The 16,154-nt window shown below is 35.5% G+C and overlaps 1 protein-coding gene and 1 non-coding gene across 2 annotated transcripts; one reads left to right on the top strand and one right to left on the bottom strand.

The window, feature by feature from the left end:
- The first annotated feature begins 7,123 nt into the window (after nucleotides 1-7,123).
- LOC133031634 (small nucleolar RNA R71) lies at nucleotides 7,124-7,230 on the top strand. The gene has a single exon (XR_009684735.1). It is a non-coding gene; the product is annotated as a small nucleolar RNA R71 (small nucleolar RNA).
- A 6,914-nt stretch (nucleotides 7,231-14,144) lies between these two features.
- On the bottom strand, nucleotides 14,145-15,927 carry LOC133031028 (uncharacterized). The gene is made up of 3 exons (XM_061104244.1): nucleotides 15,889-15,927; nucleotides 15,272-15,367; nucleotides 14,145-14,987 (listed from the first exon to the last, which is right to left on the bottom strand). The coding sequence occupies exons 1-3, from the start codon at nucleotides 15,925-15,927 to the stop codon at nucleotides 14,145-14,147; spliced, it is 978 nt and encodes a 325-aa protein (XP_060960227.1).
- Between the last annotated feature and the right edge of the window lie 227 nt (nucleotides 15,928-16,154).

The following is a 16,154-nucleotide window of genomic DNA, read 5'->3' as shown; positions in this document are numbered from 1 at the left end:
CGAATCATGTGAAGTAGGGCAGAGAGCAGTTTGCACGAATGTATACCAACATTTCAACTCGTGCTCCAAATCAGTGCGCCGAAATCGAAGATTGCCATAACTATCCAAACTCCATTCAGATCCTGGCTTAGCGAGCGTCGGCATCATGTCACCCACAGTCTCGTCGCTCACCTGCCCTTTTTGCGCGGAATATTGGCACTCGACAGAGCTTAAACCAAACAGGTCATTGATTGCTGCAGCTGAAAATGAGACTGGGACTTCACGCACCACCACTACAGTGGGCCATTCTTGGGATAGGAAGTTGGCGTAAAATTCCTTGACAACTTCCATGACCGCCTGCTCTCTTTGTTGGACAAAAAGTCCCCAATCTCGCTGATGAATCGTGGCACTGACCCATTCGGGCAACTCATCAATGTCCTCAATATCGGCTACTAATCCACGCTCCATATAAAATTCCCGATTGTCCACCTTCTCATGATACTTTGTCTCAGCTGCCGGGCAATGAAACTTAGGAATTTCATGCAGTGACTTCTTTTTATTCTTGTTGGCGGTCTTCTTAACTTTGGGCATTTTCTTTGCTTTGCACTTGCACACTACCCCAACACAATGACTTTCTTCTTTGTTGCCTTACTCACTGCTGCCCCTTTACACAACAAGAACTCGTACAAAGTACCTCACTGTCTCCAACCCACTAAAATTCAAAGCCCTCACACCAAATTCACTCTATTTTTTTTTTTTTTTTCTTTTCTTTTTTTTTTTTTTTTCGGCAGCCACAACAAAAGTGCCCTGCTTCTTTTCAATGTGACACTACTCCAGTAACAACACCAAAACGTCTAACAATGATCCGTCTAAAAGCCACCACACTGCCAATACTACTCTAAATTTCCAATACTACTCAAATAAAGATAACCAGGCAGTGCATTGTTCAAAACCACAGGAGAACTTCAATATCCCACCACAATTGATTACCAATTCAAAGTGAAAATGCTCACACCAACACTCAGCATCTATTCATCATGGCATCCGTTTTAATGCACAAAAAAAACACATAAAAAAAAATTGTTTTCAACTTTACTCCACTCAGCCGAACCCTCCTAACAACTCCAAAATAGCAATATCAACCAATTTGCAAAATCCACACCTCAAACTATACACGACAGCCAATAATTTGTCCAAAAAAACAAAATTAAAAATCAAACTCACTCATGACTGCTTGTTGTTGAACATGGATGAAAATGAGGATGGTGCAGTTCGAAAATTCGAGCTTGGAGGTGGCTCGGCTGAGTCGTGGTTCTGATATGAGTGAATGGAGGTGGAGTCGCAGTTGCTGGGTGCGATTTGGTGGTTCGAATGGTGTGTGCTTGGATGACTTCGGTTTCAGGTGAAAATGGAGTTTGGGTTGTTTGCTGTGAATGCGGTGCGAGGGAGATGGAATGGTTGGTGATGTCGAGGATGGTGCTGGTTCAGGTGGTTTGAAGGTGGAGTGAAGTGGTGCAGTTCGAAGTTTCGAACTTGGGAATAGCTTGGCTGGGTCGAGTGACTGGAGCTTGGATGCGATTTGGTGGTGAGCCTTGAGTGAGGTTCGAGTTGCTAGGGGTTCAGGCGAAATGGTAGGGTGGCTTGGGTGTTGCTGGTTCGGCTGTGCAAGAAGAAAGAAGAAGATGAGCTTGAATGAGGTAGGGTTGAATGTGGGCTGACCAAGGTATTGGGCTGGTCAAACTAACTGGGGCCCAGTTGACCAAAGAAGTTGGCCCAAACTGAATTAAAAATTGTGAAGTGGGGTCTTTGTATCAACTAAAAATGATTTGGGCTCACTCAATTCAACACTAAAGTACAATTCCAAATAATTGGTCTAAACAAAAATAGACCTATCCAATGATTGAATCATGAACAACAGGACAATCCCATGTTTTTTTCTGACAGCCCATTCACTTTATTTTTTCAAACCCCAGTTCGTTTGATCTGCCTAAAACCCAAAACACTTCTTGCTAAGCTGTTGCTATAGCAACTGAACAGCAACCTGACACCCCAAACTTAGTGTTTTTGCCCAATGCAAAATTTCTTCACTTCCACAGCCTTTGTCACTTGAGTCTCTGCACAAAGAAAAGAAAATTTTCAATTTCACCATGACAATTATTTAAACTAATTATAATATATAAAGATATAATTTTTTTTTTCTCTTTCTTTTATATATTTTTTTTCTTTTTTTTTTTCAAGGGGTGCCTTTCACTGAGAATTTTTTTTTTTTCATTCTTTTTCAAATTTTTTTTTTTTTTTCAATTCAATCTTTTTTTTTCTCTTTTTTTTTTCTAGGCACCCCAAATTACAATGATCAAGCATCTTTCAAAGAAATCGAGGTCTTCTCTCGGTTGACCTCGCCTCTCCAATAGTGTTTCAACCGCTGCCCGTTCACTTTAAATTCCCTCCCGGATTGTTGATCTTTCACTGTAATCGCACCAAAAGGAGTCACTTCTTGCACAGTAAACGGGCCAGACCAACGGGACTTTAATTTTCCCGGAAAGAGTTTGAGTCTTGAATTAAAAAGTAACACTTCTTGTCCTTTTGCAAAAACTCTTTCCTTGATTCTCTCATCATGCCATCTCTTTGTCTTCTCCTTGTACAATTTAGCATTCTCATAGGAAAACAAACGCAATTCATCCAACTCGTTCAGCTGTAACTTTCTTGCTTCTCCAGCTGCTGAAATATCCATATTGAGATGTTTTAGTGCCCAAAACGCCTTGTGTTCTAACTCCACGGGAAGATGGCATGCTTTCCCATAAACTAGGCGATATGGAGACATGCCTAGAGGAGTTTTATATGCTGTCCTATACGCCCAAAGTGCATCATCGAGGCGTTGGGACCAATCTTTTCTGTTGGGATTTACAACCTTCTCCAATATGCCTTTAATTTCCCGATTAGATATTTCAGCTTGCCCGTTGGTCTGTGGGTGGTATGCAGTAGCAATTTTGTGTTTTACACTATATTTTGCCAAGAGGGCAGCCAACACTTTGTTCACAAAGTGTGTTCCCTCATCACTTATCAAAGCTCTAGGAGTCCCAAACCTAGTAAAAACATGCTTATGAAGGAACTTCATAACCACTCGAGCATCATTCTTGGGACTAGCAATTGCCTCCACCCACTTTGACACATAATCCACCGCCACTAGAATGTAGAGATTCCCAAAGGATTGTGGGAAAGGTCCCATGAAGTCGATACCCCACACGTCAAACAACTCCACCTCCAAGATACAATTAAGAGGCATTTCATTCCTGGCGGAGATATTTCCAACTCTCTGGCAGCGATCACATTGTTGAACAAAAGCATGAGCATCTTTAAAAATAGAAGGCCAATAATACCCGGATTGAAAAACCTTGGCCGCCGTGCGTTGTCCACCAAAATGACCACCATAAGGAGCTGAGTGACAATGCTCCAAGATGCTTCTAACTTCACCCATTGGCACACATCTCCGCATAATACGATCGGGGCACTGCTTGTACAAGTATGGCTCATCCCAAAAATAAAACTTGCTATCATGAAGGAACTTTTTGAGCTGCTGCTTGGTAAAATCAAGTGGATGGGCACCTCCAACTAAGTAATTGACAATGTCTGCATACCATGGTACCCGTGTTTGCTCTACCAATAGCAGTTGCTCATCTGGGAATGAGTCTTGAATTTGGAATTCTCCCTCTAAGTGGCTGCTGTGATTGTTAGTTTCCAACCTAGAGAGATGATCCGCCACTTTGTTTTCTGTCCCTTTTCTGTCTCGAATTTCCAAGTCAAACTCTTGTAGCAACAAAACCCAACGAATAAGCCTCGGTTTAGAATCTTTCTTGGTTATCAAATACTTGATTGCCGAATGGTCAGTATACACAACCACCTTGGTTCCCACAAGATACGATCTGAATTTCTCAAAGGCAAAAACCACCGCTAGCAACTCTTTCTCAGTAGTGGTGTAGTTAATTTGGGCATCAACAAGAGTTTTGCTTGCATAATAAATGGAATGAAAGATCTTATTCTTCCGCTGCCCAAGAACAGCCCCAACGGCAAAATCACTTGCATCACACATGAGTTCAAAGGGCAATGACCAATCGGGTGCTACAATCACGGGAGCCGTAACAAGAGCTGTCTTCAACTTCAAAAATGCTTCATTACATTCAGCGGTAAACTCAAATGGTCTATTTTGTTCTAGCAAGTTACACAAGGGTTTGGACACCTTAGAAAAGTCTTTAATGAAACGCCTATAGAAACCCGCGTGTCCAAGGAAGCTTCTAATGCCTTTCACCGTGGTAGGGGCTGGTAGCTTCTCAATCACTTCTAGCTTTGCCTTGTCAACTTCTATCCCCTTGCTAGACACTTTGTGACCCAACACAATACCCTCTTGAACCATGAAGTGGCATTTCTCCCAATTAAGCACCAAGTTGGTTTCTTCACATCTTGCTAACACTCTTTCCAAATTCTCCAAACACACCCCAAATGAATCCCCATAGATAGAGAAGTCATCCATGAATATCTCCAAAATACTTTCAGCCATATCCGAGAAAATAGCCATCATACACCTTTGGAAAGTTGCGGGAGCATTGCACAATCCAAATGGCATCCTCCTAAAGGCAAAGGTACCATATGGACAAGTGAAGGTGGTTTTCTCTTGATCTTCCGGTGCTATAGAAATCTGATTGTAACCCGAATATCCGTCAAGAAAGCAATAAAACTCTTTTCCCGCCAAACGATCTAACATTTGGTCAATAAATGGCAGCGGGAAATGATCCTTCCGAGTAGCATTGTTTAGCTTCCGGTAGTCCATACACACCCTCCAACCGGTCACGGTTCGAGTAGGAATCAACTCATTGTTTGCATTGGCCACCACCGTGACTCCTCCTTTCTTGGGCACACATTGAACAGGACTAACCCATGAGCTATCCGAAATTGGGTACACAATACCATAATCTAGCCACTTGATCACTTCTTTTCGCACCACTTCTTTCATGACGGGATTCAATCTTCGCTGATGCTCAACAGAATTACTACAACCAGCCTCTAAAAGTATCTTGTGTGTGCAAATCGTTGGACTAATACCCCTTATGTCCGCCATAGTCCACCCGATTGCTTTCTTATGCTTTTTCAACACCTCTAGCAAAGCACCTTCATTTTCAACTACCAAGTTTGATGCTATAATAACGGGCAGCGTGTCATTCTCCCCCAAATAGGCATACTTCAGATGGCTTGGCAAGGGTTTCAACTCCAACTTCGGTGGTTCTTGGATGGAGGGTTTTGGAGGCTTAAAATTACTTTCCTTCAACTCCAAAGATTCAAAGGGCTTCTTGAAGTTAGGAATAGGTTGCAATGGCTCCACCCAAGCAACTTGGTTGTCTTCATCTTCACTCAAGTCTTCAAGCTCATCAAAAGAACTTATAAATTTCTCATCCCTCCAAGCTTCCTTGTGAAATTTTTCAGCCACTAGCGAGTCAATTACACTTATGCGGGAACACTCTTCTATCTCATCCGGAAATCTCATAGCATTGAACACATTAAAGGTGACTTTTTGATCATTCACCCTCATTGTGAGCTCCCCATTTTGCACATCAATCAGAGTTCTCCCGGTAGCAAGGAATGGTCGACCCAAGATAATAGGCACATCTCGATCAGCTTCATAGTCTAGGATGATGAAATCACTGGAAAATGAACTTGTCAACTCCGTACTAGAACATCTTCTATTTTTCCTTCCGGATGGGCCATGGACCTGTCAGCAAGTTGCAATGTAACAGTTGTAGGACGTGCTTCACCAATACCCAACTTCTTAAAGATCGACATAGGCATGAGGTTGATGCTTGCACCCAAATCACATAAGGCTCTTCCAACATCCCGCCCCCCAATAGAGCAAGGGATTGTAAAACTACCCGGATCCTTCAACTTCGGTGGAATCTTACTTTTCAACATGGCGCTGCATCCTTCGGTAAGAGCTACAGTTTCAAACTCCCCCAACCTCCTTTTCTTCGTCAAAATGTCTTTTAAGAACTTGACATAATTTGGCATTTGCTCCAATGCTTCCACCAATGGAATATTGATATGGAGCTGCTTCAACACATCTAAAAACTTCTTGAATTGCCCATCTTGCTGCTGTTTCCGAAATCTTTGAGGAAATGGAAGGGGTGGTTTAGTACATACTGGTGCGGATTGCTGACTGTCAGATTGCTGACCCGATGCTGTATCAACTGGTCTGGTATCAGCAATTTTCTGGGCAGTTTTTTTACTCAACTTTTCGTCATTTTGGATTGAAGTGGGCTCCCCACTACCCTTTATTTCCTCCTCGGAATTTTTCAGATGCTTGCCACTCCTCAAGTGAATGGATTTGCATTGCTCCTTCCCATCCCTCCTTGGATTCTCCGTGTCACTAGGCAAAGAACCTTGCGGCCTAGCTTTCAATTCATTGGCCAAATGTCCAAGTTGCAACTCTAAGTTTCGAAGAGAGGCAGCTTGACTTTGTATCACCGCATCATTTTTTGCCATATAATCCCGCATAAGACTCTCCAAAGAGCTTGGTTGGGCATTTTGAGCATGTTGTGAATGTCGGGGTTGTTGTGAAAAACCCGGTGGATATGCTTGTCTTCCTTGGGCTGGTGCGGTACTTGAGCTTGCTCCTTGACCCCCCCAAGAAAAATTAGGATGATTCTTCCAAGATTGATTGTAAGAGTTTGAGAATGCCCCATTGTTTCTGTTAAAATTCTGATTTCCCATGTAACAAACGGACTCCGGATTAGATGGACACTTCTCAAACACATGCCCTTCTCCACAAAACACACATGAGACATCATCACTTTGAATGGCAGCAGCTGGTTGAATATTTTTAGCGTTCCCAATACTCAAATTCTTCAAAACATTCGTCATGGAAGCCATTTGAGCTGTCAAAGCTGTTATTGCATCTACCTCAAGGACCCCCGCCACTTTTCTACTTGTTGGAGCTCTAGTGTTGGACCATTGATAGTTGTTACTTGCAATGGTCTCCAAAATCTCAAATGCTTCATTGTAAGACTTCGACAAAATAGCACCATTGGCCGATGCATCTAACACCATTCGAGAAGCTGCATTCAAACCATTATAAAAAGTCTCCATCTGAATACAATGTGGAATGCCATGATGTGGACACTTTCGCAAAAGTTCCTTAAACCTCTCCCACGCATCACTTGTGGACTCATCTTCAAGTTGCTGAAAAGACATGATCTCACTTCTGAATTTTGCATTTCTAGTAGGAGGAAAGTATTTCCTCAGAAACTTCTCAGCAAGGTCATTCCAATTGGTCACAGAATCAGGCGGCAAAGTGTTGAGCCATGATCTAGCTCGGTCTCGTAGTGAGAATGGAAATAGCTTCAACCTTAACACCTCTTCACTTACTCCTTGGATTTTGAAAGAATCACTCACCTCCAAAAATGAACGGAGATGGAGGTGAGGATCCTCAGTTGGCATCCCGCTGAATTGCCCCACGGTTTGGAGCATTTGAAACATCACTGGCTTGAGCTCAAAGTGCGGTGCTTGTATGTCAGGCCTCACAATGCCTGGATTGAGCTCATTAAACATGGGGGCTGCATACTCCCTTATAGCCCTTGCTCGATCATCTGCCAACATGACGGGATTAGCAATTTGTGGAGCAACCCCATCATCATCAAAATTTTCAGCCATGATGTCTCGACCCTTAGCCGTTTGAACCTTTCTTCTTCTTCGAAATGTACGTTCAATCTCGGGATCAATAGGAGCAAGTTCAAAGTCCTCTTGTTGGTTCATACACTATAGATACCTGAGATTTCAAAGAAAAACCAGCAAGATTAAAAGCACAAAAATTCTTAGAATGTCAATTAGTTGATAAAACAAAATTTAGAACTTAAAGTCCCCGGCAACGGCGCCAAAAACTTGTTGTGAAAATTATATTGCTTTATAATTGCGCAAGTGTACACAATCACAAACAAGTAATACAATGATAAGTAAATCAAAGTTCGTCTCCACAGGGACTTTTTACTAAATAATGTTGAATCAACTAAAAGTAATTCCAAGAATTTCAAATAAAAATAAAATAAAGTCACACATTAATTCACGAGAAAAATTTATAGCCTTGAATCTAAACTTGAGAACTAATTTTTTTTAACTAAATAAACTAAAAATAAGAAACTAAAAGTGATTAAAATGGTGGTAATTTCAGAGTAGGAAAATAGACTTGGGTGATTAATTTCCACTTGTATGTCCCAGTTGATACAAAGAATGACCCAAAGCAATGATTCAAGCAATCCCGCGAGTTAACAAATTTCAACAAAAACCAGCAAGCTTTTTCTAAAACTTGCAACTAACCATTCATAATCTCACAATGCATTCCTACATCAGTTTAGATCACAAATAGCTCAATAAAGCATCAAATCCTTAGTTATACATGGTAGCAAAATATTCCTATTTCACTACTAATTAATACCTAAAAGTAAAGGTAAAAATCATGCATCAATTAGAAGGGTTCAACTAGGTCTTACTTTTCCAAGTAAGATCTAGCTTGCTAAATGTTAAAGATGGCCAAAAATTAACATTCATTCAACATTTCATCACAACTAATTGAACTAAGCCAAGATTACTTCATCATTGCAAAATCAAAACACTAGTCCATACAAGGGTTCATAACCACCCAAATCTCAAAAAGTTTAGTTCATAGCTGAAATTTGAAACTCAAAACCAGAAAGTATGTTGTTCATGAAGTTAAAGAAAAGCTTAAAGTGAAGAAAATGATACAAAACGAAGTGGAGAGCAAGAGAGATGAGTGTTGAGCTCAAATCCTTCTTTGAATGTTGCCTTCTTCTCCTTCTTCTCAATCTTCTTCTTCTTTGTACTCTTCTTCCTTCTTTGTACTTAGAAACTTTCTTTTTCTCTGCTGTATTTTTCGTACTGGTTCAAAGTGCAGCCACCTCCCCTTTAATTCATCACCTCCTTTTCTTTTTGTTCCCCAATTAGGGTACCAAAGTTTACCCTAATTGGAAATCCCAATCATCACCCACTTGTCCTTCATTTTCCACATGTTTGTTGAGTCAAGAGCCACATTCCGCCACCTCAGCTCGTTTTTCTCTTCATTAATGCCAGCTGGTTTTTCTGCCAAAATAAACTTACTGGGCTGACAAATTGCTACGCGATGAGTGCTACAGCAATGCCAGTTAGCAATAATCATTTTCCTGCTCCTTTTTCTCCTTGTCCCAAACATTTTCAAATACCTATTCTTGTATTTTTTTCTGCTTAAAACACATAAAAACAATAACATAAGTCTATTTAACACTTACTAACACACACACTTTCATTTATTACAAAGACACAACAAACTAGACACAATTACACAATATGAACATTAATTGATCCACCATTCACATTAAATTCAAGCTTAAAGATATGAAATTAACTCTAAATCTTAGAGTTATCAACACCCCAAACTTAGAATCTTGCTCGTCCTCGAGCAATGACAACAAAAATTAAACAACAAAAAGCACACAACAAATTTACACTAAGACTCACACACAAGACACATGAGAGATTTCATAGAAAATCAAGTTGGCCTAGCGAACATTGACGCTCTCAGAAAAAAAAATGGAATCGAATGGAAAATGAAATTGCTTGCCATAACTTTATATGCTGCCCCTTTAACGTTTTTGTCATTGGATAACATTAATATTTCCCAAAAGTCACCTAATTAACAATTTATACAAGTATATCTCACCTAAACTTTGCACTTCTCTCCAACTACCTTAAACTTTTTTTTTTTTTTTATATTCATTTCAGCTCCATAAGTTGGATTAGTGCACTCCTCTCCACTAATGTAGTCTAAACTTATCCCCTTGATCAATAGGACTTTATTAGGCTTGTAATGCTAGGCTTGGGTTAGGGTATGGTAAAGGATGTATTTTAGCTAGCTCAACACCTAACCACTTCACTTGTCAAAAACCGAGCCTCTTCCATAATTTTTTTTTTCTTTTGACTCACTTCCCTAATTCATCAAAACAATATTTGAAAATTATAGGATAAGTTTCCATCAATCATGATCAATTTTATCCACAAAATATACTTTGTACATATATAAAGTGGGAATTTAAAGTCCAGTATGTTAAAATGGGTGAGAATTGTTTAATTCAATATTTGTGTTAGGCAGTGGGATTGAAGTAAAGGTTGTTTTTTGTTTTCTTACAAATGTGTTGGTGGAAAGGTGCTTACAATGTGTTCCCTTGGTTATTCTTCTTATGCATTAAGTGTTTTTATGTTCTCTGATGTAGTAATTGAACTGAAATTCACTTTCCCAGTTGTATTTTCTGCCTAACAGCTCAAGTGTTTCTGTTTCTGTTAGCTTGGATTGAGTCTCTAATGTGCATCCAACTCATCCATGGTAAAATAAATTTACTTCTTTGAAATTAAAACTAAATAATATGATACTAATTATTGGGTAATTAATTATATTGATTTTTAATTCATTCAGGATTCTAACAAGTTTATATAGTGGAAATGTTACTCTATGGAACCACCAATCCCAAGTAAGGGCCCAAAAATGGATAATTCTCTAATTTCCAAACTTATGTAATAATTTCCTTCATTTGAAACATTCTTCTAATTAATAACATTTTTTGCTCACATTGTTTCAGAAATTAGAAAAATCTTTCAAAGTCACAAACTCACCAAGTACATAACATTCATTAATACACATTCCAAACCAAGTGATGAGTTATAATAAAACTTTTCTTTTTTCTTTAGTGAGATCAGCAAAGTTCATAGCTAACAAAAATTCTATTGTAACTGGCTCTGATGACGGATTCATTCGTGTTTACAACTATGAAACAATGAAGAAAATCATAGAGGTTGAAGCACACAAAGACTTCATTAGATGTGTTGTTGTCCATTTTGGTATGTATATTACTTTAATATTTTTTTCATTATGTAATGATTTTGTTAGAAGATATTAATGGCCTTGGTTGGTCGGGCTTTTAAAAATTATTTTTGGATTTTTTAAGCTCCAAAAGTATTTTTATTGGTTGGTAAATCAATAAATTTTAGTTTTTAACGGTAACAAAATTAGTTTTAGTAGTTTTTACAAAAAGAGAGATTTTCGAAAAACTAAAAGCAGAAAACAAAAACTCAGCATTATAATTTTGCTGAATAGTCCTTAATTTATGTTTTTTTATAATCTTTGTGGTCGTTAATAATAAACTAGTTTGGAACTTTGTGTTCTTCTTGAGCTTTCTATAATAATCACTGCCTCTATGGATAAAACTGCTCGTTTATGGCATACTTTCACTTATAAGTAAACTATTTATATATATTTATATAAAGATATATATATATATATTTTGTGTAATTCTCACTCTGGTAATTTTAATTAATTTGTAGGCTTGAAAATACTTTTAATTATGATCTTAGAAGAGTTTGGGCCGTTGGATCCATCAAAGGAATAAATCAGTAAGCTTATTTGCTTATTTTTAAAAATTTCCCAATTATTTATTCATCTTCTTACTTTTATTGTGTCATCATATATGTACTAACATTACTTTTTCTTTTAGGGTTGTCTTTGGTTTTGACAAAGGATTTTGCATTGTCAAGATAATGAAAGGTGGAGATTCTGTATTAAGTGGTCAAACCTAAAAGAGTGCCGTGATAAAAAATAATTGAAAATAAGCTAATTTCAAAGTTGACTCGAACTTAGTATATATGTTGTTTTTTGATAAGTTATGTAAAACAAATAACATTCTCAATTTTTTTTAATGTGTGTTCATTGTAATAATCTTCCATGAAAAGCTACAATTTTTATTTGTTCAAACTAATATGGCTTTTTCATATATTTAAATTAAAAACAATTACCAAGTTTTATGTCTCATTTCAGTATGAATAGGTTTCTTTAAGGAAGAGTAAATTTTTTAATGAAAAAAAAGAGGAAAGAAATAAAAAAAATAAATAACAAATAAAAAAGAGTAAATTTCTTTAAGGAAACATGGTCAATCCCTTCTTTATCAGTACTGAATATTAAAACTCTTCTTATTTTGCTTCTGGTAGAATGCAAATAAACAAATAAACAAATAAATAACATTTATTTTCAACTTTTTTTTAATGAAAAATAAGACTTTAAAACAAATTATTTAATAATAGAGTATTAAGCTCAAAATAAATAGAAAAGTTAATAAAATGACGACATGCAGGAATTTAAGAGTTTCTTATCAAAAAGTAAGACACTTTGTTAGGAGAATGTTTAACAAAAAGTACAAAAGCATGAGAAATTACTTCATATACTATTTTTTTAATTTACAGTTTGAATTGCTCCGATAATTTTTATATAGGTTGCTATGTGGACTTTCGTAAAAATACAAAAAAAGAAAAAAACTACTTTTAAATGTAAAAAAACTAAAAAATATTACCAAACTAAGAAAGTAAAGAACGAAAATGATCAAATAAATAAAATTGATTTTTTAAATTTTTAGTTCATGCTTTTATTTAATATTTATTTCATGATTCTCTTTTAAATTTATAACCACAAACTTATTTTTTATGTTATATACCCGATTACAAGTCAAATCAATTCAATCTATATCCAAAATTTTCTCAAGAAGTACATATAAAATTATATACTTAGCATCCTGCTGAATTTGTTGTACTGTTTTTTTTTTCATTCTCCAAATCTTTGAAGACCAAGAAGCATCATTCCTTACTTTTTTATAAATAAAACACCAAGGTCGCAATGATGGTTGACAATATTTGCTTTATGTGCTTGCTTCGGTTTATCTTTCATTATACTTTTCAGCATTTGCTCAAAATAAATAGATTGGACATGCCAATCAAGTCAGTGCTTTAGTTTTTTTTAAGACTTTGTCTATTATAGAAACATTCAAAGAGGGCTAACTGTTTCATCTTTATCCTCACATAATAAACATACCTTGTTAATATTTGTGTCAAACTTGGAGATCAATTTTCTAATTCTAAAATTCTGTAAAATTGTCAGCCACAAGATAAATATGTGCTTTATAGAACTTGGCGTTTGGTTGAAGGTAATGAAATAGAATGGAAAGGAAATGAAACAATCTTCATTCCATTCCTTTGTTTGGTTGCATATTAATGTGTTGGAATGCCATTCCAATGGAATGATCTTTCCACCATTTTAGTGGACTGACTATTCCATTTTAAAATGGAAGGAAAGACTATTCCAATGCATGATGAGAAAAAATTTAATAATTTTCTTATCAATTATTTTTATGTATTTTAAATTTTATTCCATTCCATTCCTATTCTCATTTCCATTCTCATTCCTATGTTTTCATTCCTTCCAACCAAACACTAGTGTAGTCCAAACTTCATTGTTTCATCTCACATTTTCTCTGTTTTTAGAAAGAGAATGCTATGGCCAACCTTGATACTATGTGACTCAGTTGCGAAGCTTGATAAATCCACTTTATCTATGAATAAATTTTTAACTGCTACTGTTCTTTTCTAGTACCAGCTACTCTCAATGGAAGCAAGGGGAGCTTGTCTTCGAATCTAAGGGAGAATCTTGGTTGGTTAATCAAGATCTAAAGGTAAATTGTTGTAAGAATCTTTGTTGTACTGTTTTACATCCATTTAATTTACAAACTGGAATTTGTATTTTAAGATTAATTTTTATTGGAGGTTATTTACCATACTAAGGCAGTTAGACTCAAAATAAACATGTTGGGTTTATTAAATTTTTTTAGTGTACTAATTTAGCTAAATAATCCCATTTGAATATTGAGAAACACTTTATTATGTTTATTCCTTGGAGATATAATATCACCTTTGTTATTAGGCATGATCATACAAAACTTAACTTATTTATAATTATAAGGCAATTGTTAGAATTTATTTACATATACTTTGATTTATTTTCTTAGATTAAAGTGATGATATACATTAGTCACTATTGAAGACTGTTTGTAGTACTAATTAAATTTAATTCCTCACATATAATTAAATTTAAAATTTATTTAAATATTTCCAACAAAATAAATAAATTTATATATTAATAAAATCTTTACATAAACACAAAATAATAAAATAAATAAATTTACATATTAACCGAACATTTACATAACACAACTCTTATTTACTCTTCATTAGGAGGATGAGCATGTCTAAGAAAAGAAGAATCATCACAATTGAAGGGAAGATGGACCATCATAGGAAGACGACGATGAAGATGATACTGGCGATGGAGCATTTAAGCACATATAGCTCATGTCTACTTGCAACTTCTCATATAGATAAGGTAATTGAATGTATCCCCTCTTGTATTCCTTCTCCAGTTTCATAACAATATTACTGCTTAAAAACTTTCTCATATATTCCTTGCAGCAATCTTTGCCCGTGCAAAGAATTTGTTGATCGGTGCCGTATATTACACTTGAATCGTCAAATTTAAGCATATAAGCTTGGTTGCACCCTCGAAATAGTCTACTTCCGTATGAATCAATAATATAACAAGCATGAAGTTCTAGTTTTAAGACAAAGAAGTGATCGTTCCAACCCACGACGAAAATTTTCGGCTCTGTTAAATCCTTAGTTATGTTCTCCCACATATTGTCTAAAGAGAACATATCTTTCAACAAGGCGAATTTTTCAACCCCGAACATCCCCGTAACTGACCTATCTGTGCAAATAGAGACTGGTCTGATACCAGCATTTATCACAGTCTCTATATCGAAGTGATTGTTAGAAAATTTGTTCTGGTAATAAGAGGATTCGTTGCTGAGTGCTCGCCACTCAGAAGAGCCTTGCAGGATTAGGGATTCAAATTGTACCCTTGTGGGGATTAATTTTGGGTTGCAGTGAAGCCAGTGAGCAATGAGTATTGCTATCACGGAACAAGCGCCGTATCCAGAAGCTAATCGGCTCGTTTGATCGAAGGAAGCAAATAAAACTGGAACTTTCAACAATGCTTCTTTATCTTGACTCAATAATTTTAGTGGTGATGACCACTCACTTAAATTTTGCTCCTGTAATCATTAACAAAAATTTATTAATGAATTATACATACACTCTAAAACTCATTCATAAATATGCATAACATAATTAAAAATATATATGTGAATCTCATAGCTAGCTAGTTGTGTTATGAATTTAATATAATAACAATAGTTTCATTTTAAAAAAAAAAAAATCTATGTTCTTGTTAATCTAATAATCCAAACGTTACTATAAGACATGATTTGCACAAATTATTAATATTGTATTTATTTTAAATAATGTTCCAAGAAATTTTTTAGAGAATTTTTGTTACCTTGAAATTTTTCTGTCTTTCCCATATTATAATATCTTGTTGAGAGTAACTTTTCTCTTCCGTTGTAATTTGTTTTAGTTGGTTTGATGGAGTTCCCTATATTCAAAGAAGAAAAAAAAATATTAGTTTTTATAAATTACACTCTTTCAATGAATTGATCATATATTTTACAATTAAAAAAAAATGAAGTGTCATTGGTTAAAAATTAATAATAATAATAAAAAATCTTAAAATAACAAGATTAATAATTAATCAAAAATGGTAGTGTCATAATTTTGCTTAATCAAGCTATTGAATTTATTAATTCAAATTTTAAGTTGTACTGATAAGAAGTTTTCCAATGTAATTTTCTGTACAAAGCATAATTAAAAGTAGTCATATATATGATTAATCCATTTTCCTTTGTAATAATAAGTCATGAGCTTAATTTGTACAGAAAACTAGAATTATTGATTTGGTTTAATTTGTTATTGCTTTTGGGGTATATATGTTATACTTAATATATCTCACTCACTACTTCACTCTCTTAAAGTTAATTAATTCTCTTTCACTAATAAATGTAGAATTCATGAATGGATTAAAGAAGAAGAAGAAGAATAGAGGAAGATTTTAGTTACCATCAAAATTTCTCTGAAGGATGCCTTTTTTGTTTCCATACTTAATTACTACTTCAACTTCAACTTCAACACACACTCAAATAATAATAATTTTTTTCTTTTCTCTAAGTAACACTTAACACCCTACGGTTTATATATATATACAATATCATTAATATAATTCTACTCAAATAAGGATTTATATTTAACTTTTAATTTATTTTTATTTAAAAAAAGATAGATATTTCACCGAATGATTTTTTTTATTTAATAAAATTAATTATTTT

Source organism: Cannabis sativa, chromosome 9 (genome assembly GCF_029168945.1).
Source record: "Cannabis sativa cultivar Pink pepper isolate KNU-18-1 chromosome 9, ASM2916894v1, whole genome shotgun sequence".
In the NCBI taxonomy this organism is placed as follows: domain Eukaryota; kingdom Viridiplantae; phylum Streptophyta; class Magnoliopsida; order Rosales; family Cannabaceae; genus Cannabis; species Cannabis sativa.
The sequence above is the reverse complement of the archived record's forward strand: the minus strand, read 5'-3'. Positions and strand labels throughout refer to the sequence as shown.

What these genes read in the sequence shown, in the direction of transcription:
- LOC133031028 (XM_061104244.1), bottom strand. Translation starts at nt 15,927, where the DNA reads ATGGAAACAAAAAAGGCATCCTTCAGAGAAATTTTGATG. An exon ending in CCTTCAGAGAAATTTTGATG is followed by an intron (nt 15,368 to 15,888) that starts GTAACTAAAATC and finishes CTTTGAATATAG; the next exon opens with GGAACTCCATCAAACCAACT. An exon ending in AAAGACAGAAAAATTTCAAG is followed by an intron (nt 14,988 to 15,271) that starts GTAACAAAAATT and finishes TAATGATTACAG; the next exon opens with GAGCAAAATTTAAGTGAGTG.